This window comes from Falco cherrug, chromosome 7 (genome assembly GCF_023634085.1).
Source record: "Falco cherrug isolate bFalChe1 chromosome 7, bFalChe1.pri, whole genome shotgun sequence".
Classification (NCBI taxonomy): domain Eukaryota; kingdom Metazoa; phylum Chordata; class Aves; order Falconiformes; family Falconidae; genus Falco; species Falco cherrug.
In genome coordinates, this window is record NC_073703.1 from 10,753,367 (window position 1) to 10,773,682 (window position 20,316).

Below are 20,316 nucleotides of genomic sequence, written 5' to 3' on the forward strand. Positions count from 1 at the left end.
TGTGTTTTCTCAAAACACATGCTCCACGTATCTGTATGTCTGACAGCTTTCCAGGCCTTTCCCATTCCTCCTTCATTGTTCTTCAGCTGTCCGTTAGACGATTATGTCTTTGAGCTCAAACTCGGGCTGCAGCTGTACAGTGAGGTTTTTTGATGTAAAATTCAGCTCAGTCATGTTGCCCCAAAGCCATGATATAGCTCTGCAAGGAAATGTCTCACCTTTGCATAAAGATCTGATTGATTTAAATAGGGAGGTTTGGGGAGAGTCAGGGCTACCTGGGCTGGAGAACTTGTGTTGGTACCAAGGATTAAGTCAAGCTGGTGAATATTGAGGTGTTTTAGGACCAGAACTGTGAAGGTTTGTTGCCTGGATCGCTGACCTTCTCCCTTACAGCAGTGTGGCGCTCACTATGGATGAGATTTCTGTGACATCTGATCATGGCGGGCTGTCCATGTCCCTCTCCATGACTCCTCTTTTCATGCCCTCCCTTGAAGGGGAATCCACAATCGTGACCAGCCTTTTGGGGCCACCCCACAGAAACCACTGCTTGGTGGGGTGCTAGCAGGTCATGCTGTGGCTGGAGGGATGTGGCCCTGGTCCAAAGTGCCACAGTGGGGATGCAGGCGGACAGGCAGGGTGGGAACAGGTTGGTCACAAAGCTCCTTTCAGTGCTCCTGCAAAAATGAGAAATGCGTTATCTAACATCTAGGGCTTTTTACCAAGGTCTGTGGCGTGAGTGCTCGCTAGTGCTCAGCAACTGGCTGGCCTTCTTCAAAATCCACATATGAGCATTCATCTCTGCCTTCTCTCACAGGGGTGCTGACCTGCCTCCCGGCAGACACGATGGATGTGTGCTCCCTTCCAGATTGGATGCGCTCCTCTTACAGGCTTTGCAGTATTAGAATGCAGCTTTCCTTTGCCTTATTTAGTTTTAGAAAAAAAAGGGGTTTGTTTTGTCTATCTTTGCAAATGCCAGAAACATAAAATTTTAAAAACCCTTTCCAAAAAGCTGATTTCTTTTAAGAAAAGAGCAATTGAAATTGTAATTCTTCTCTCTTACTGCCTGATGAATTTATTATCTCTTGTGTTTAGTGCCCAAAAGTGGGTTTTGACTTGCTTAAAACAGGGAGAATTTTTTCCTTTCATCTACTGCTCCATTAGTTCCTATCAGAGCCGCAGTTAAAAAAGTTCATACGCCTGAGTATTTCTGCAGATTGCATCATTTTCAGTGTTTCATAACGATATGGCAAAAGTAATTTGAAACAGATAACAACAGTGCAGTCTGTTTCAGAATAACCATGATTTCCTTGTCATTAAGAGGTCTGTTAGCGGGTAGAGGAGGAGGAGTTTTATCTGGATGAGTTACAGATCATATGGTGCGATCGAGTGCCTTTTTTTTTTTTTTTTTTTCTCCCCCTCTTTCCCTCACTTGAAATCCACAGAGCTGGACTTTGGTTTGGATATGAAACGATTGGATAGTTTCAAACTCCTGTCTGCACAAAGTGGCTCAGCACTTCCAGATGTTTTCAATAAGGAGCCCAGAACTGTCGCATCAGCAGCCGGTGGCCTGGACTGCTGTTTGCGTCTCTGCTCCATTTTGAGCAACTCTCTGAGAAAAAAAAGAGAATTATTTACTTATTGGAGTAGTTTCTTTTTTTTTATTTAATCTTTATCCTCTGATTGCCTGGTGCATTGTTATTTCTGGGCATAAATATTATATACTGTGTAAACATGCGTACGGCATTCAAGAGACTGCCTTAAATAGATGGACAAAGGAGACTGGAAACCTTTGTTCTGCTTCGTCCGGGCTGAGTCTGTCTTCTGCATCTGCTCGGCATGCCTGTGTGTATATAAGCTGTGTGCAAGGCAAGATTTCTAGCCTGAAACAATGCAGCAAAAGCCCCACCTAATGTGGGAAGAGAGTGATGGTCTCCCAAGGGGAAGCATGTCTGGCACATTATCTTCTATTTGTTTATATTAAGTTTCTCCCCCCCCCTTCGACAGCAAAGTCTGGAAATGAAGATGGGATGGACTTTGGGTGTCTGTAGTCATCACTGGCCTCCTGATCTTGGCTGTGAGTCAGGAACATAACCACAGAAAAACTCTTGGAACAAATTAGGGATTTAGAAGCTTAAATTTGAAAAGAAAAAGGGGGGGGGGGGGATGGATGTATTTTTGGTATTTTTTGTTAGTTTGTTTGTGTTGATTATTTCCTTCTGTGGCTGAAGTTTTAGAGGAGTCCAAAGAGATCATCTGGCAACCTTTCATAGATGAAAACAAATAATTATGGGGGAAGGCGGGTCCTCATCTTGACTCACAGGTAGGGCATGGACGTGTACTGAGTCCTGGGATGGATCCTGTACCCAGAGTCACCCTTCCTGCTGCTGGCCTGGCAGCTTCCCTGGCCAGCTCTTGCCACCTGCCTGCATTTCCCACCTGAATTTTCTGTTCCCTCCTGCCCCATGAGGGCACATGTTGGGTTCCTTGTGGCTTTTGGCCATACCAAGATGCTTGTGCACAGCTGAGAAAACGGCCTCTTTTTAACTTCCTGGAACATCTCCCAGTGTGTCTTCCACCTCCCTTGGCTACAGATGTTTCTCATTTCTCCTTACCTGTAGGAAAGGTGAAATAATGAGCCACAAAAGCTGGGTATTGATGCAGCTACAAGTCAGACTGATCTTGCATCTCTGTGGAAGATGTGCTGTCGCAGTTAGTAATGATGCTCACCTAACAGTCTCCTCTGCAAAGTGGGCATTGCTTGCACCCTGTGGCTGAACATCTCATTCTGGTTGGCAGAGGAGCTCTGTGGTTCAAAGGTAAAATGCTTTAAGGAGTGCCTGGACAGAGCTGTGCAACTGTCATTTGGATAAATCTAGGCCTTACATACATACCGGCAGTCGTAATTAAATTGATTTGAAAACAAAATTAACTGCTGTATCAGTTAAAAAAAAATGCGCGTGTCCCATAATGAAACATTAAAACATCATTAAGGCACAGCAACTGCTGGAAATTCCTTTACCTGAACTAAATTCACACACTTTGTTTATAGGTTCCTGTCTTGTAAATTTAGATTTGAGGAAATCCCTGCCTTTTATGGTAGTGTTTGAAGGGCTGGAATGCTGTCACAGCCATTTCTGATTCCTCATCTCGACGGGCACATGATCGCTGGGATTCATTACTTGCGGAGAAAACTGGTGGCTCCAGAAAGTCCCCAAAGCACTACCACATTTTGTGTGTGTCCCAATACTGAAAGCAGAAGCTCTGCTCGTTGTTAAGGAGAAGAGTCATTGGCTGAGATCTCGAGCTGGGAATTGTAACTGTAAGAGAGCCTGGTAGAGGAGATCCTCCTCGGTTCAGCTGGTGGTGTGGTGGAGATGAAGCTTTGGGTTGCCAGGGAGAGATGGAGCCTAATGAAAGTGGGGGCAGATACCTCGCATTGACTAGGTAAGAGCGTACCTGTGTCACTTACCGGGAGGAGCTCATCCGCTGCGAGTCCCAGGCTGCTCCAGCGCATGAGGACATATTCACGGTGTGATGCCCAAGGGTGGACCTTCGAGTCACGGCTGGCCACCATGCCACCAAGCCACGCTGTAGTCTTAGGAAAAAATACCCTTCTCGGCTTGCTTACTGAGTCTGCTAAATCTAGAGAGTAATTATGCTTTTGCGTAATCTGACTGTACGGCTTGGGGGTGTCATGTCCAGGAGAGCCTAAAATAGTACTTTGTGTTTCTATAAACTGTTCTTCAGCATTTTACCAAACAGGCACAGAGGGGAGTCAGTTCCTGTGTTACTCACGGGGAGGCAGCTGGTGCAATGTTTTTGGATGGCCAGAAGACTGAGTAGCACTGGAACGAGAAGAGTTGGAGTGCCCGCTTGCAGCGGATGGGTTTAGACCTCCCTTGGAAGACTCTTCTTGTATTCAAATGCCAAAAATTCACTTTTAATCCGTATCGGCAGGCTGCAGGGTTTGAGTCACCATTGCCAGAGCTTGAGCTGGTTGTTACAGAGCGCCTCATACAACCAGGGGACCAGGGCCACCCTACTGGGCTGGATGAAAAGACCTACAAACCCTTAACTAAGCTCCATGAGAGGAGCGAATCCCCGCAGCAGGAGATGGGCCAGTTCACCTCGTACCGCAGAGGATGGCTTTTTGGAGATCTGCAATTAAGCGTTGGGCTGATAAGCACAGTTTCCGATGTCTGTGTTTCCTTCTTGCAACACAGGATTAACGATTCCTGCATTTCCAGCTTCTCTGCAGAAAAGCAGCAAGTTCTGCTCTCTGCAAACTCCCAACCACATACTCCCCCCCCTCCCCTTTCCCTTTTCTTCTCTGTCTTTTTTTCTTTTTTTTTTTTTTTAACCGCCCCCATTCCCTTTTGAATCGGTGAATGAGAGAATGTCTAAAGCCAGGGAAGTATGGAAAGATTTCATCCCTCGAGAGGTCAGGGTGGGGTGGAAAGCGGAGGGGGCTGCAAGGGGGCAGTTTGAAAACAGGAAACCATGTGGCAGTGTGCATGCAGGGCCCAGCTGATGTGAATGAGCTATTGAGAGGGGAGAGACACTCTGACTGGCCCAGCATTAGAAAGACGAAAAAACTTTAGGGGTTTTGTGTTTTGGGTTTTTTTTTTGTTTGTTTGTTTTTTGTGTGGTTTGGTTTTTCTTTTTTTTTTTTTTTTTTTTTTAAATAGAGCTCTGTCCTTCAACTAGAATAAAAGAGAGAAAACTTTCTGGACAGCAAGTTGGGGAAATCTTTTGCTGGTGTTGGGAACAAAAAAAAATAAAGCATGGCTGATTTCCTTTTTTTTTTCTTATTCTTTTTTTTTTTTTTTTTCTTCTTGTATATGTGTGTGCGCACTGTTTAAATCTTAAGTTTCCATTCCTGTTTTGGGGAAGCATTAAGCGTGAAATCGTCTTTCATTCACCTGGCCTGGGGGAGAGGCAAGAGTCCTTTTACCTCTCTGAACAGACATCCCTTTGCTGCTCAGTCTCTTTCTGGACCGAGCAAACACACCAAGTGCCTGCAGCCGAAGGTGGAAGAGGCTGGCGAAGAAAAGCTCCTGCTTTTTCTTCCTCCCCTCCCTCCTCTTTTTTTTTTTTTTTTTTTTCCCCCCTCTCTCTGAAGAGATGAATCATGCTCCCACAACTGCAAAGAAATTTTGAAAGCTGGGAGAACACTGGTCCATGACTAAAAAGGCAAGTAGTGACGTCCCAGCCCAAATCAGGAGGGAGTGGCTTTATTTCATTATTTTCTTTCCTTTTGCCCTGTGCTGTCATTAGAAATTTGAACTTAATGCAAAACCAAGCCCTCCTGTCTGGTGAACAGTGAACTGACTGGAAAGGAGGAAAGTACCTTTTTTTATTGTTCCTTTCAGTGCAGGGGGCTGTGAAAGAAAAAATCACGCTGGTGACAGTATTTACATTGGATACGGTGATCGGCGCTTTTTTTTTCCTTTTTGTTTCTTCCTGAATTAGACCCGTCGTGGCTGAGCCTACCTTCTGCCTTCCCTCTCGGATCGTCAGGGTTCCTGCTGCACACATCTGGCTTTTGTTCTCTTTTTGGGCAAGATTTTCATTCTGGTGCTTTTTGGATATCAAAGTTGTCTGGAAAACATTTTATTTTATGATTGTTACTATAACAGGAAGGCTGATACCGTTCTTAGCAGTTGCAAAAAAAATAATCCTATATGTATAAAGCTCTCTTCAAATATCTTTTGTTTGCTATAAGTTCCTGCATTGCCTGTATAAGCAAATCTGTTCCGAGAAGACTTTATCAGCTGGTCGCAGCTCTGGGATTTTCTTTTTCCTGTTGGGAGGCTCGAACAGGCTGGTGTGTGGAGCCACCGGGACTCCAGTGCTGAGACACTGTGAGAGGTCTGGAGCACGCCTGGCCGTGGTCAGCCCCGGGTTCATGGTGGGCTCTGCTCCTCCGCTCCCAGCTTTTTGGAAAAAATGTACGAACGCCACAAGAGGCGATACAGCCTGTGCGACATTTCCAAGGTGGACAGGACTGTAGATGTTGTGTTGTTAAAGGTATGATGTTTGTGTACACTTATGTATGGCTTCCTTTCCCAGTCTCCAGCGGGTTGATCTGTTCCCTGCTGTGCCTGTGTCGACAGCTGGATGGTGCAGAGAGGGGGAACAGGTGGAAGAGCTCTCACCGTTAAGCAAGGAGATGGCTTTGAGTGCTATCAAACCATTTCATGCCATTTCTCTGCAACCAGATAATCTCATGTGGCATGCAATCAGATACTCGGAGAGCTCTCTCTGGCCATCTTCCCTGTCCTCTGACATTAAATGGTCCCCTCCTGTTTTGGAAGAAGGTTTCAAAATTGCTTGCAGGTGGATTTTCTGTGTCAGGTGCTGTTGGGCAAAGGGGTTTTATTTCCAGTGGTCGCTTTTGGGATTGAAATGCACGGGTCCTCTGAAAGATGTATTCTGCCAAAAAAGGCATGGTGGGTCCTCCTCTGCCTCTGTTTTTTATTTGTGTTCGAAGGGTGTTGCTGTCAGTCTTATTGTTTGGGTGTGAGTTTTGTCTGCAGATGGGTTGGAGCAAGAGTCAGAAGTGGCTGTGGGCTAATTGTCCCAGTGTGTTCCTCCTCTAATCTAAAATTAGCAAGTGCTCCACCAAATGGCACAATGGCAGTCTGGGAATGTCCTGTCTCCGTAACAGCTTTTTGGAGCTTCAGCAGTTTCCTGGCAAAGTGGATGGAAATAGAAAAGCAGCCAGAGGGACTGCAAAACACAGCCCAGCTTAGAGATCTGAACTCCTGGAAGAGCATTCTCTTTCCTTCTCACTTTTTCTCTCTTTTCTTTTCTTAGCTGAGGCAGCAGGTTTCTGTGTGATCATATGGCTTCCTTTTTTATGGTTTTTGCTTCATGCCCTTGTTTCTGAGTTGGGTCGAGAATATATAAAAAAAATTTTCACATTATTCTTGTTCTACTTTATCTGCACTTGTTAGTTTGCTTTGTTTAGGATTAACAGTATTTTCCTTTAATTCACTGTATCCTTTGGGTTTTGGTGACACAAATAGCCATAACTTGTTTTCTCTACTAACTCAGTTTTGTTGAGTATTTATGAACTGTCATGTTAAGGATGCTGGTTGAGGATTGAATCCATGGTATACAATCTCTAGACACCCTACGAGTCATTAAAATATATAGACAACCATTGCACACACTACTTGTGTGAAATGACTGCTTAATAATTCTTGGGAAAAGAGCCTGACAACTTTCATTGCTGATACAAAAAAAACAATCTTTTTCTTTATAAAGAGTATCTGAATGCTTGGGTTGAAATGTAATTCTCTATAATTATCTGACTTCAGTATTTCTGATGTCAGTTCCCTGAATTAGTTTTTGTTCAACAAAGCTTAGATGTTTTAACAAAATGTGGCTCTTGTTAGTTCCCACTAGTATTTTCCTAATTGAGTTTCAAAACTGTGGGTTATACTGTCTGTTCCTGCAAATGACTCAGTGTTCATATATGTCTGCGTGTGTGCACGCATTGCTGCTCCGAACATAGACTGTACAAGCTGCAGATGGTTAAAATAGGAGGGTGCTAGTGACAGCTATAGTTACAATCAAGTTTAGCTCGATTTTTAAATAATTCTTCATGTTTTAGCTGGTTTCTAGAACCTAATCGGTACATGAAATTGAATTTGATGATGTAGGGATCCAAGCCAGCCCTAGAGTGCGTCAGTGGCAGATCATCTCTTGACGTTAATGGCAATTGGATCAGACCCTAAATGAGGGAGCTGGGGGGTTGGGTTTTTTTTGTTGTGTTTGTTTTAAATTAAAATACTTAAATAAAACTGTACCTTACTTAGGTAGCCATATTTTTCGTGAGTTAAGAGGACAGAGTTTCTTAAGTGTCAAGTATTGAAAAGCAAGTAAATATCCTTACAACAAAAGCAAACCCACATAATAGGATCCATTAAGTCTTTGATCTGAATGAAATTCTAACAAGAGATCTGCAAAGTACCAAGGAGCTGTCAGTTTGGCCTACAGATTGACTGGAACAAGCTGTCTTTTCTTTCAGTGGTAGATGAATATGTTCTTTGCTTCTTTTTAAGATGGGGAATTCAGTAATCATGGCATATAAAAAAAAAAAACAGCTGGTGGAGAACTACAACTGGAACAAGTTGTGAACAAAGAAGATCTTGTGTCATTTCGGTTACTAAATGTTTATAGATGGGATTATGTTTGCATTGATTGCAACCATTCTTGGATAATCACAGAAGAATTGTGGTTCCTAGCAAGTATTTTGCAACGCATGTGTCTTCTGAAGGGTCAGTGTGTTGGGGCTCAAATTTTCCATTTTTAAGTTGTGCCTGAAACAGTGGCTTGTGAAGTTACCAAAAAAAAAAAAAAAAAAAAAAAAGCCAACAAAAACAAAACCAAAAACAAAACCAAAAACAACCTCAGCAATTTTGGGGGCTGATGCACACAACTATTTTTAGCTTTAACATTGTTTCTTCCTGTTCCCCATATACAAAAAAGCAAGAGGCAATGGTAAATCAGCATTCTAGCCTCTGTGTTGGAGGTAGGACTTCATCTTTGCTGCAGCTCTTTTTGCTGCAGTAGCGATGCAAACTTCATGAACTTGGTTACGAGCATAGTGGTTTGACACTGTACAGGGAAGCCTGGATGATGCAGAAATGGCAGAAAAAATTGCCATCATCTTTCCTGCGGGGATTGTATTGTAGCAGATGAGGGAGAAGATCTGAGGCATGTGCAGTATCTCGTCTGACCAATTCACTGAGCTCTGAGCAACTACGTGCAGGGTGAAGTAGTCTGTGCTGTTATTCAAAGACCCAAGATGGGAAGTCTCAGTGTGCCCTTGTGTGAGTTGGCAGCCCCACGTCATTTTATGTTGCGCCTGCTACCACAAATATAACTATCTAGGGACAGAATATGGAAACCACACTGGCTGGCACCTTGCAAATACACGTGAAGTCAGACAAGCGTCCAGGTCTGGATGAACAGGCTGTGCTTTGCAGATTTAGAAAATAAGAAATGGGCTCACTTTGAGAATGGCAGACTGGAAATGTTTTATAATTGCTCATTGCCTATATCTACATTCCACCTTTGTACATGGATGTTCAAACTGTTAAGTATAGGCAGAAGGTGTAAATTTTTTCATAACTGGGGAAACAAGGTTTGATTTAGCTCCTCTTAGAAGAACAGATCCCATTCAGCTTCCAGTTAAAGATCAGAATATTATTCAATGTTATAAAAATAATTAAGGCATTTTGAAATTAAAGGAGCAGGTTATAAATTAGTTATTCTGCTCCCTGGAAGAGGACTGCTCTGGTAGATCTACCCCAGGGCTGAAGAAGATCCTCTGGAATGAACCCTGCCCACTGAAGGCAAAGTGCAATATGCAGCATCCTAAGCTAAAAGTAGTATGTGGAGAAGGTCCCCAAATTAACTGAAACTAAGGTTTCTTCCATTGTATGTTATCATACTTACAAAGCTTTTTTTTCTTTTATGTGTTTTTGGTTATTTGATACGTAAGCATGTTCATTCCTACTTTGGGGTTCTTCTTCTGAGGGAGATGATGTCCTCAGATGATGGGTGTGCAGTGTGTCATCAAACTTTGTGCCCTAAAATGACTCCGAACTTTAATCCTGCATCTGTCCACGCTGGTTTGGTTATAGAAGGGGCAGCAGGAGAAGAGTGCATTTATAATCATGTGGAGAGCTTTTGAGTTTTCCTGTTTCTGTCTCATGTAGAATTAGAACTGGAAGGATAACTTAAAACTTAATGTGTTTTCACCTTAGGCCCATACATATTTGTGGGAATTTTGCTCCCATTTCAGTTGAAATGTTTTTTATGCAAAGCCATTGCTGTTATTTTCAAAGCTTAAAAGTTTGTTGTTACCAGGACTCTTAATTCTGCTGGTGGAGGACATCCCAGTGTCAATTGCTGGAAAATGTTCTTGGGGCACATGTTCCTTTCCCCAGTTGGGATGTTGTCAGGGGAAAAGTGCACTCTAGGAATTCAGCATTGCTCTTCAACCACAAAGTGCTAATTTATTCAGTCATGTAAAATGCCCTGTGGCTGTAGGAGCCTCTTACGGTGTAATCCTTTAGTGTAGTGCTCTATAGCACTGCTCACTTGTTGCTGTGAGCAAGGTCACTTTTGGACCTCCTTGAAAAAAAAGTTGTCCTGATATGGTGTTGCCAATTCATAAAGGCAGAAGGCTCAATGTAGGATATTCACGGTGCTAGAAGATAAATCTCTACAGAAATCATTGCAGAAATGCAAGTGTTGTCTCTTTTCCGCATACATTGGAGGACGGTCTTTTTGTTCCTCAGCTGCATGGTAAAACCTTCCCCTAAAGCTAAAAAAATACACGGGGAGATTACGAAAAATTTAAATTAAAAAAAAAAATCTGGAATTTGCAAGCAAATTGATATGTCTGCTCTTAATATCATCTGGCAAGACAATTGCCAAAGCAGTGATTGTTCTTAATGTGAGTTTTATGTATATGGAGGGGTTTTGCATCAACAGCTGTTGAAGGATGACAGCAGAAATTCCTTCCCCAGGCGCCCCATCCCTCATGCTCCTTTTGAAAGAGATTTGGAGGATCTTGAAAGGTGGTTTATGTGAAGGGGATGAATCAACTGTAGCTTCAGTTTCTAATTCAGGAATTAGAGGTGACAGCATAATTCCATCATAAATGGAATTGTAAAGGTAGAAGTTGCTCAGAATAAACATTGAATTCCAGTTATGAGTACAAATTTCTTCAATAAAAACTATCCTACAGGAAATTTTCATGAACAGGTAGTTCCAAAAGATAATGAAGATTTGCACTGATTTTTTTTTAAAAAAATCATTTTCATTCCTGAGTATTAAACAGATCAGTTATAAATGAACGTAAAGTATTGCTTGTTTTCTGCTGTTTTTGTTCTTCAATGGGTATTTCAAATCTTTCCTAGTTAGGAAAGGTTTCAGTTATTGCTCAGTACGGTGTGCAAGTACTTAATGATACACCAAGCAAGCTGGAATTACTGTACTGAATATTTTCCTATGTGCAATGGTATATGGTTTTAGCTGCAAGGTGGAACTTACTCTGGAAGTTGGAGGGGCAGGGGGCGCAGAGAATAGAGAAATTGAAACTTGTAAATTTAGGACAAAGCTAAAACAATAAGGAGGAAAGATGAATCTCTAGAGTTTTGCTGGGAAATGGAAGTTAAAATAATGTGGTTCCTTCTGCTCTAGAGATGTTGATTTATATCGCTACCAGTGAGGCTGACAAGTGCAAACTTTTAGAATAGTGGAAGACTTCCTGAGACGTCAGCGTGTTTTCTTTATTGTAAAATGGAGGGCAAGAAGAGTTAAAATAAAAACAGAGGGAAAAGGGACTTTTCCACGGTGGAAAGGTAGGAGAGGTGCAGGTATTGACTGGCCCTGGAGGTGAGTGTTTCTAGCCAGCCCTCCGCTGTGCTGCTCTGCCAGAAGCAGACATTTTTGAGATGTCTTCTGGGAAGGAGGTCCTGATTCTGCTTTTCATGGGCAGGCACAGCATAGGACCACGAGCCCTGGAGGGGGCTAGATAACTCCTCAGCCAAGACTCTCATGCAGGGGGAGAGGAAGGAGGAGCCTGGGAACGGAGGCTGGGGTCACTCATCATTCCTGCATGATGGAGGACATCCCAGGCTTGGTCTTGCAGGTTGTCCAACACTGCCCTTTTCTTATGCAGAGAGGCTTCTGCATTAAGTCACATCAGGTTTCAAAGTCGGTGTCTGCCGGAAGATGACTCTGAGAGTCAAGGAATATATGCATGTGTGCCCAGAAAGAACAATCAAACTGTCTGCTGCTTGCAGCTCCAGCTGGTGTCCTCAAGCCCTCTTTGGACATTTAGTCCTCTAGCGTTTCCGAGGCAAACAGAAAATCCTTAGGGATTCAGGTTTTGGTGCCTGGGGATGTGCTTCCATGATTCATTCTGTGTCTGAGCTGCAGATAAACACATTCAGGCTTCTGCATGGAAAAATAGCTGGTTCCCTCCTGGCACTTTTTCAAAAACTGCATATTGAAACTGTGTTCCCAGAGGCTGTTTCATATTCCCATCTGCCATCTGAACACCACTGCATCCTCTGCTCCCACCCCAAAGACCTGGGATGCCCAGGATCGATGGGCTATAAGCAGTGTGGGCAAGGCAGAAAGTGCATGGGGGTTTTATCATCTTCTGTGGCCAGCAGCCTGCAGTCCTGTTGTTTGGCTTCTCTTAGCAAAACAGAGACTAAGGGAAGAAGGGAGGAATAGTTTTGTTACATTTAATGCACACATGTCCGCAAAATCCCAAGACAACCTCATTTCAAATTCCTTGATACTGATGCATTCCCCAACCACTGATGTGTTCAGGTGCTTTTACAATGGTATTTTCTCTACAGCCCTTACTGTCCGTACCTGCAGTCACTAGTCCTGAACAAATACGAGCAAAATGCAGTTGTTGAGGAGGGATTTCAGTACTCAGTCCTGGGCTGTGGATAGTAGGGTCTGTGTTTTGAGTATCTGTGGACCACCCAGTTTCCTGAGAGCATGCAGTAAACCTCCCTGAAATCCTGTCTGGGCTCGTTTTGGCAGAGGGAATACTTGTATATAGTAGTGGTTTCCTTTGTTTGTATTTTGATGATGATGGTGATTATTATTCCTGAATTAGGGCTACTGAGGTAAATACTTAGTCCCTAATATTTTATTTTGTACATAATGAGGTATATCTGAAACAGCACCTTAAACCTCAGTGTTACTCTCTCATTACTTCTTTTAATAGAAAAAAAAAAAAGACATCTTCAATACTTGGCAAAGTTGCAGGGCTGAGGAGAGAGCTGGCTGGGTAATGGGAAAAATACTCAAATCTCTTTTGAACAAATGCCAATGTCTATAATGCATTTTCAGTGAATGACTCAATTGGTTCTATTAAAGGAAAAAATATAATGTTAATTCAGCCTAATACAGTTTATTCTATTACCAATCAACTGATAGGCTTGCTCTTCTTCATATTTTGCTTTCTTACTGCTAATTATTGAACAGCATGTTTAATTACTGGTTTCCAGTAGTGGATATCAGTATAAATCGGGAGTAGTTCCCTTAAATTTGATGGAGATACATTGGCTGAAGACTAAGGAGGATCAGGCTCAATATGATGAAGTAGGACTTAGGTGCAAGTCAGTCAGAAGGAGGCAGAATTCGATTTTATATCTGAAATGGATCATTCCTTCATTCGTGTGGACTTCAGCACATTTGCATTTGCCCTCCTGTGTGTGTTCAGGCTCAACCTCTAGATTTGCCTTTAAGAAAATGTAAGACAGCGTGCTGCAAAGTAGATTCTGCTTTGTCTGAAGAGAAAAAAGTATTAGCATGACATTTATTGATTTTACAGTCATCGTGATATTTATTGACTTTACAGCTCTTTTAAGGCTAATGAACTATGTATCAATTATGCAGCGAGGTGTAATCGCTAAGGTTAGATACCCCTCAGCCTCGCTGAGAACAGGGTTATCTTTCTTCCATTGGAAGAATCCGAAGCGACCCACTGTTCATGCAAGAGTTAAAATTCAAAATCCCTTGTGTCACTTTGGAAAACAAAACAAACAAACAAAAAGGTAATTGTTGTATTTGTTTGCAAAAGCCTTCCTCAGACTGCCTCTCTTTCCCCCTCCACCTCTCATTTAATATATATATATATAGTATATGTTAAAGGAGGAAGATGGGCATGCCAGTGTGTGTGTACGTGTGCTGAGTAGAGGTACAGGGAAGGATGGGATCTCTTATGTATGTGTGTATAGGGGTCTTACGGCATCTTAGATGAATGTGTGTGTAATGCACCTGTATGAGCAGAGGCAGCGAGCAACTGATAGGAAGTGTACATCGTATCTAAAAAAATAGCCTGTAAAATTGCACGGAGGTGAGGAGGGACATCTGGGTCACCTTGACACCTGACTCTGGTAGAGCATGAGGTCTCCTTCACCTCTTCTGGGAGACTCCTGCGCATTTTTCCCCTCTCAGATCTTCTCTGCTCCTTCCCCATCTCCCCCAGCAAGGGCTGCTGACTGGGGAAGGTCACAACACCCTCGCTGCTGGAGGATTTTAGGGGCACGTTGGATTAAGACCTCTCAGATTATAATTGAGCCTGACTTGGAGCAGCAGAAAGGGACTAGCTGACCTGTCAAAGGCCCTTCCAACCCCGCTTTGTCATCACAGAAGTATGGAGGAGGACAAAACTGAAGGAAGAAAAATGTGCTGTAGAAAGTAGCTGACAGGTCTGGGGGAGCAGAGTGTTGACTCTGCGGTGTGGCGAGCAGGGGGGGAGCGGAGGTGCTGGCAGGAGCCCCTCCAGTGAAGGGCAGGGGGATGCAGCCAGACGGGTGAGGAGCACCAGCCAACAACTGCAAATAACAAGTTCCATGATCTCAGCAGGAAAGGGAAGAAAGATGTGGGTCATTAGTCAAAGCAGCAAGTCAGGTCAAGGGTAGGAGAGTCTTGGGTTTTCATTATTAAAAAAAGAATAAAAATAAAAAAGCAGTGCATTTTACAACATGGGAGAAAGGAGAGCATCAAGGGGATGAGAATCCGGCAAGAGACTGCAAAAATGGAGCAGGAGCATGGAGGAGAATTAAAGACAGGTCAGGGGCAAGAAGTAAATAGTAAAAATTCTCTATTTGACAAAGGGAGGGGAAAGGAAATTATTTCAGTAGGGAAAAGAAAAAACAGAGAGGGTAGGAAAAACAGCTGGCATGTAAGATCAGACAAAGTCATCACTTTCAGTAGCTTTTTTGTAGCTACAACATAACATGCAAGATCCTGTGTGTTGATGCAGGTCAGGAGGGGAAGCAACCTCTGAATTTCCTGATGTGGGGCATGGGATTGTGCAGGTGAGATTTGCTTGCATTTGACAAATAAAGGCATCCAGCTAAGAGAAATGGCAGAGCTGCTGAAACAGAGAGAGCAAAGGGGCTTCTGGAGTCTACCAGCTGTAGACAAAAGCGATGGGGAATGTACGTTGGATGAGCCAAAGGTTGTCGATAGTCCAGCAGACTTCAGAATCAGAATGTTGGACAGCACAACCCAACTGAGGAAGAGTAAAGCACAGGCAGACGGAGGAGAAGGCTAACAGATCAGTCATCCTCACTGAAAGACTGAAAGTCACAGAAAGGGCGAGGGACACGGTGAGGTGATAAGGACTGTGTTGAAATAAACCATGTGATGTGTCTCAGTGTTAAAGTGGAGGTTTCTAACATCAACATCTCAGTTAATGCACCCACAGAGTGCTTCTGGTACTCACCGTGACCTGGGCACTTCCCTAGCCCTTATTTCCGCATTATCAGAGTGCCTTGCTACTTTTAAGGTAGTTATCTGTACAGCGAGATGGGTGGTAAGGAATTGCTATTCTGTAGATAGTGAACCGAGGCATAAAGCAGAGGAGTATCTTGCCTCTAGTCCCACTACAAATGGAAGTGAGAATTGAAGCCAGGTTTCTTCAGTCCTCAACTAGTAGCTTAAACGCTGGCTCATTCTGCCTCTGAACTCCTGCCTTGAGCAGAAGCCACCTTGAAGTCATACTTTCCATGGAGAAGTAGTTTTTTGGCATATTTTAATGGTTTGTTTAGTGATGCTAAAAAAAAAAAAAAAAAGTTGTAAGTTACTTTTGACATTTCTATTATTGGGACAAAATTAAGCCATAACTATATATCTGCAGGTCGATGCAGTGTGACATTGCAGAAGAGGCTCACGGGGATGTTAGCGTGAGTGGCCTTTCTTTGATTTGCTCTGTTCTGGTTTTCAGATAAACCGTGAAAGCTGGTGTTCACTGGAGCCATGTCCCAATTCTTCCCTGCTGGAGCGCAAGCGGACGCGGGAGTCCTCAGGTGAGCAGCATGTCAGTGGCAGCTCTGAATGAGCAGCCCTGCAGTTCTCCTCTTTTCTTTCCTTCTTTTCCTTCTTATTTTTGACATCCTTGACTCAACGGGCAAAGTACATAAACTAAAGAAAATGTGTAATGAATCTTCCATGAGTCATTGTTAGCACATGGTTGTGGCGCTTGACTTGCAGTGAGCCATGTGGTGTGTCACCTTCTTAATTAATTATGCATTTAAAGTACTTCAGTATTCCAGTTTTTTCATTTATTTTTTTTAAATAAACTTGAAAAGTGTGATGGGGCATACAGACATGGTTTCTAGCTGAAAGGATAATACAACAAAAGAAAAATTACAAATTTAAACTCCTGAATCCATATTTAGATCCAAATGAGTGTTGGGGGTTGTTTTTTTTTTTTGGGGGGGGGGGGGGGGGGGGCGTGTTGGGTTTTTTTTTATTTATTTCCCTCTGAAAGTTGCCATGATTTCCAGGCTTCGGGAAGCAGGAAGGCTGTTCAGAGCCATCGTTCCCACACCCTGCCCACCAGCCATGCCGAGCTCCCAGCCCTGCATGCTGGCTGGCTCTTGTTGGCTCTTTCACTGGGACAGAAAATCTTGTCTGAGCAAGTTTCAAAGAGGGATTGGTGTCCAAGATAAGGAAAAAAACATTTCCTTTCATTGAATTATACATGTTCAAAACAAGTACAATAATTTATGAGGGCCCTGAATGTGACTTTGCTTGGACTGTTCATAGAGAGGATGCTTCTTGCTTTGCTGTCATTACAAGCAGGGGTCTCACCTGGATCTCCTTCAATTTATCTGAAAAACTGGAAAAAAGAAAATCACTGAAATTGAATGTGAAATTCAAACGCAGCCTTTTTAGAGTGTAAGCTAAGAAGGGATAATGTGGGTGACTGACACGAGGGGTTTATTCTAAGTAGAAGTTCTAGCTCCCAACAAATCAAGTAAGCACTTTTTTATTTAAAAATAATAGTCATCTGTTTAGAGTAGTGATGAGCTGTGATTAGCTCTTTCAGGGGTGTTTTACAGGAAAACCTGTGGGTTCACCATGCTGCTTCTTTCCTAATTATGTCCCCAAATCCTTTGCCTTTTGGTATGGTATTTTTATGCTTCAGGCAAGAGGTAATTGCACTCTGACTGCAGTGTGATGTGTGATCCTTTGGCTTGCCAAATCTATAACTGTGTGTTCATACAGATCAGTATTATTTAGATAATTATGAATTATTTTAATACAATATCATACCATAGAAATATAATAGTATGTTAGCAGGTATCCATATATACAAATAAATATTAATAATTGTAGTATTATGTGACTGTAACACAAGGACAAAGAAGCAGGTTTTCAAGTTCAGTTCTCTCTGGTAGGACTGAAGCAGCAGGAAGATCTCGGGCTCTGCAGGTTCTCGCCTTTCTGGAAATAATGTTGTTACTGCACACGCATCCCTCCAGCTGCACTGTGATGCTGTGCAGTGTAGAGAGGGCAAGAAAAATCTGGCCACACCTAACAGCAATAAAACCACTAGCTGTTGTGATATGGTTAACTTAAAAATAAACAACTTGATAGGGAATTAGACCTTTTTCACCAGCTGAAATGGCTTGTAAGGACAGAGTCCTCACATCTTAGAAAGTAACTCCAGAAATTGTAGCTTCTCATTTTCTGTCAATGCTTTTGAAATGTGAAATGCCTGGAGGAGTGTAGCAGATCTGTAGTTTTCGGCATGGAATTGGAGGGCTCAGCCCTGTCGTGGAGAGCACGAGGGTTTGGAAAATGTACGTAACAGAGTTGCATGGAAACTTTCTTCTTCCTAGGGCTTTTTACTGTGTAATATCTTTTGTCTCTCTGTTATGTGCAGTAGTGTGTTACCATCATCGTTGTGTATTCACGTGCACCTCCACACAGAGTTGCTGATAAGCACAGTTGCGCTGTAGCCCAGCATGCGCAGCAAGCAGGGGTGTACGTGTGATGGGGCTCACGGTCCCCGTGTCATGGCAGTGCTGTCGCTGGGGCTTGCCAGGTCATGGCTGTGGGAGATGGAGCTCAGCCTGTGCAATGCCTGTGAATTTAAAGCAAAGAAAACAAATCTGATGAGCTAACTGAGAAAAGGGGGGGGTGGGAAGACACCCCCCAAAACAACGGAAAATAAAGGAGAGCGGAGGGAAGAGAGAGTTTGGGAATCAGTTTCTCAGTGTAGATGAGCTGAGCTGTGTGTGGGTCCCCATCACTCGGCTCCTCATTGTCCTTCCTCACCACTTCAGCTCCCCTGCCCCTCAGAGGCTCCTGCAGAGGAGGCTTCGCTGCCTCTTGTGATTTATTATCAGGGCGAGGTATCTGTCCCTTGGCACATCTGGACCGTCCCCACTGATTTTCCACTGGAACGTGGCTTGAGCCCCTTTGTTTTTCAGTCTGGGCTGTGGACTTGCTCTGCTGGCTGCCAGCTGGACGGCCGGCACCCTGGCCTGCTCCCTTACAGCCTCTCCATCTCTTCTTTGATTTTCCCTTCTTATTTTTCCCCTCTCTTCTTCTCTTCCCCCTCCCTTCTCCCCTTCGGTGATGGAAAAGCAGTTCAGATTTTCCAGGTTTACCGAAAGGGGAACAGGACCGGGGAGCCACTGCGCTGCCTTCAATAAGTGCTTTTCCAATTCTCCGTGGTGTGGAAAATCCTCTGTGGGGTAATGGGGTTTCTGACTGGCTTTGGCGCTCCCCTCTGCCCTAAACGGGGGCAGCCCCGCTGCCATCAATAAATTATCAGTATTTTCTCTGACAGTGGAGTGCTCTCATCAGCTGGGCTGCAGCTATGGTGTTTGATAGCTGCTGTCAGGCACAGATTAAGGATGGGAAAGAGAAAAACATGGCTTCAAGCTACCCAAACCGGTTGTCATTGCATCGATGTGTAAGCTTGATGTCACCAAGGATGGAGTTAGTCAGGTGTAATTTCAGAATGAACCAATATTTTATTTCCCTGGCTCCTCTCCAGGGAACTAAGCATGTTTTTGATATGTTTAGTTAGAGCAGGTTGCAAAATAACACCTTTTTTGGTTTAAAAGCACTAACAATTAGAAAATATTTTGAGCTGGGAGAAAAGAATGTTCAGTTATTGCCAAAACTGTCGTTAATATTTTTGCCTGAAGGCTGAGCAAATGAAATGATATACAGGCATTATTTTATGCAAATACATGTCTGTTAAGGTTTTTGGAAAGGAAAAGCTTTCTCAGTGGCTGTGGTCTATTTCTGTGCTGCTGATCACCCCAACACAAACAGCTGAAAGCATTTTAGAAAAAAGATGCAATATGCTTATATTTCAACATCAAGAGTTATGAAAGCTGAGAATTTAAAAAAACACTTTTTTTTTTTTAATTGCAAAAAAGTGAAGTTTGTCATGGAAGTTGTTCGTACTAACACTTTTTTAATGAGAGGTACAGAAGAAGGAATGAAATAATTGTCCCAATATGCATTAAAAGCACCTTGGCATTTAGAGGGAATTGATTCTTTGGTTGAGATAGAAAGCCGATATCGTCAAGTTATATTTCTGCATTTATTGACTATGAATATAATTCTGTAGTTGTTGCAATCGATGGGAAACATCCTGTTATGCTCAGTGTGAGGTCCCTGATATATTGCATATTTATCAGCACTTCAAGCTACAAGCATATATGGCTGTTTAATGCAGAATTTTCTTGCACCATGTACTTCGAAGATGCATTAAAAAGGAATTTTGAACTCTTGAATAAATTATTTGAAAATTTGCAGGAACGGTTTTGGGAGGTGAACACAACTTATAAAGCTGCATTTACTGTTGTTTTTAAATCCTTGAATTTACTGAGAGTGTGTGAGTTGGATCTTCAGATGCTACAGAAAGCATCAGCTCGTAACTCTTTCTGCTTTGCTCCCATAGAATGTGAGAACTTCTTGGAGGATGGGCTGAGTAGCGTCTGTGCTTCATCACAGGGTGTTCTTAAGAGAGAGTCCGGGAGCGAGTCTGACCTCTTCCCCTTGCCTGGTGATGGGATGGAAGACCTTGTCTTTGGAAAGGTAGGAAAGTCTGGTTGGGATATGGTTAAAAAAAGCTCTGAGGCTTGATTCAATAAACCTGTACTGCAAACTCAGATCATTTTGGTTTCACTGGTGAGTTAGAAACCTGGAAGCTATTATCCTGAAATGGAATAGATGGGAAGGATCCGGTCCCCTCTTTGGATGCGGCAACATAAGGGATATATTTACTTGCAGCAGAATTCCAAAAACCATGGAGCCCTGGAGTTAAAAACAGTGGAGTTAAAAAGATTAAAGTAATTTTGACTATCCAAAAGTAAATCAGGCACTAGAGGAACAGTTGAAAAGGTAGATATTTTTGCAAGGCCATTAGGGATTGCACAGATGATATGAAAACTCATGTAACAAAGAGCTTTTCTCCAGCAAAAGATGACCTCTGTGCTG

The 20,316-nt window shown here is 43.0% G+C and overlaps 1 protein-coding gene across 1 annotated transcript in view; it reads left to right on the plus strand.

Annotated features, from left to right (window-relative positions):
* The first annotated feature begins 5,304 nt into the window (after nt 1-5,304).
* The window catches only part of AKAP13 (A-kinase anchoring protein 13), a 76,136-nt gene continuing 61,124 nt past the window's right edge, over nt 5,305-20,316 (plus strand). Inside the window, exons 1-3 of the mRNA XM_055715876.1 lie at nt 5,305-6,030; nt 15,791-15,872; nt 19,778-19,914. Of these exons, the coding sequence (XP_055571851.1) occupies nt 5,950-6,030; nt 15,791-15,872; nt 19,778-19,914 (300 nt within the window). The 5' untranslated portion in view covers nt 5,305-5,949. The remainder of the gene's footprint in view (nt 6,031-15,790; nt 15,873-19,777; nt 19,915-20,316) is intronic.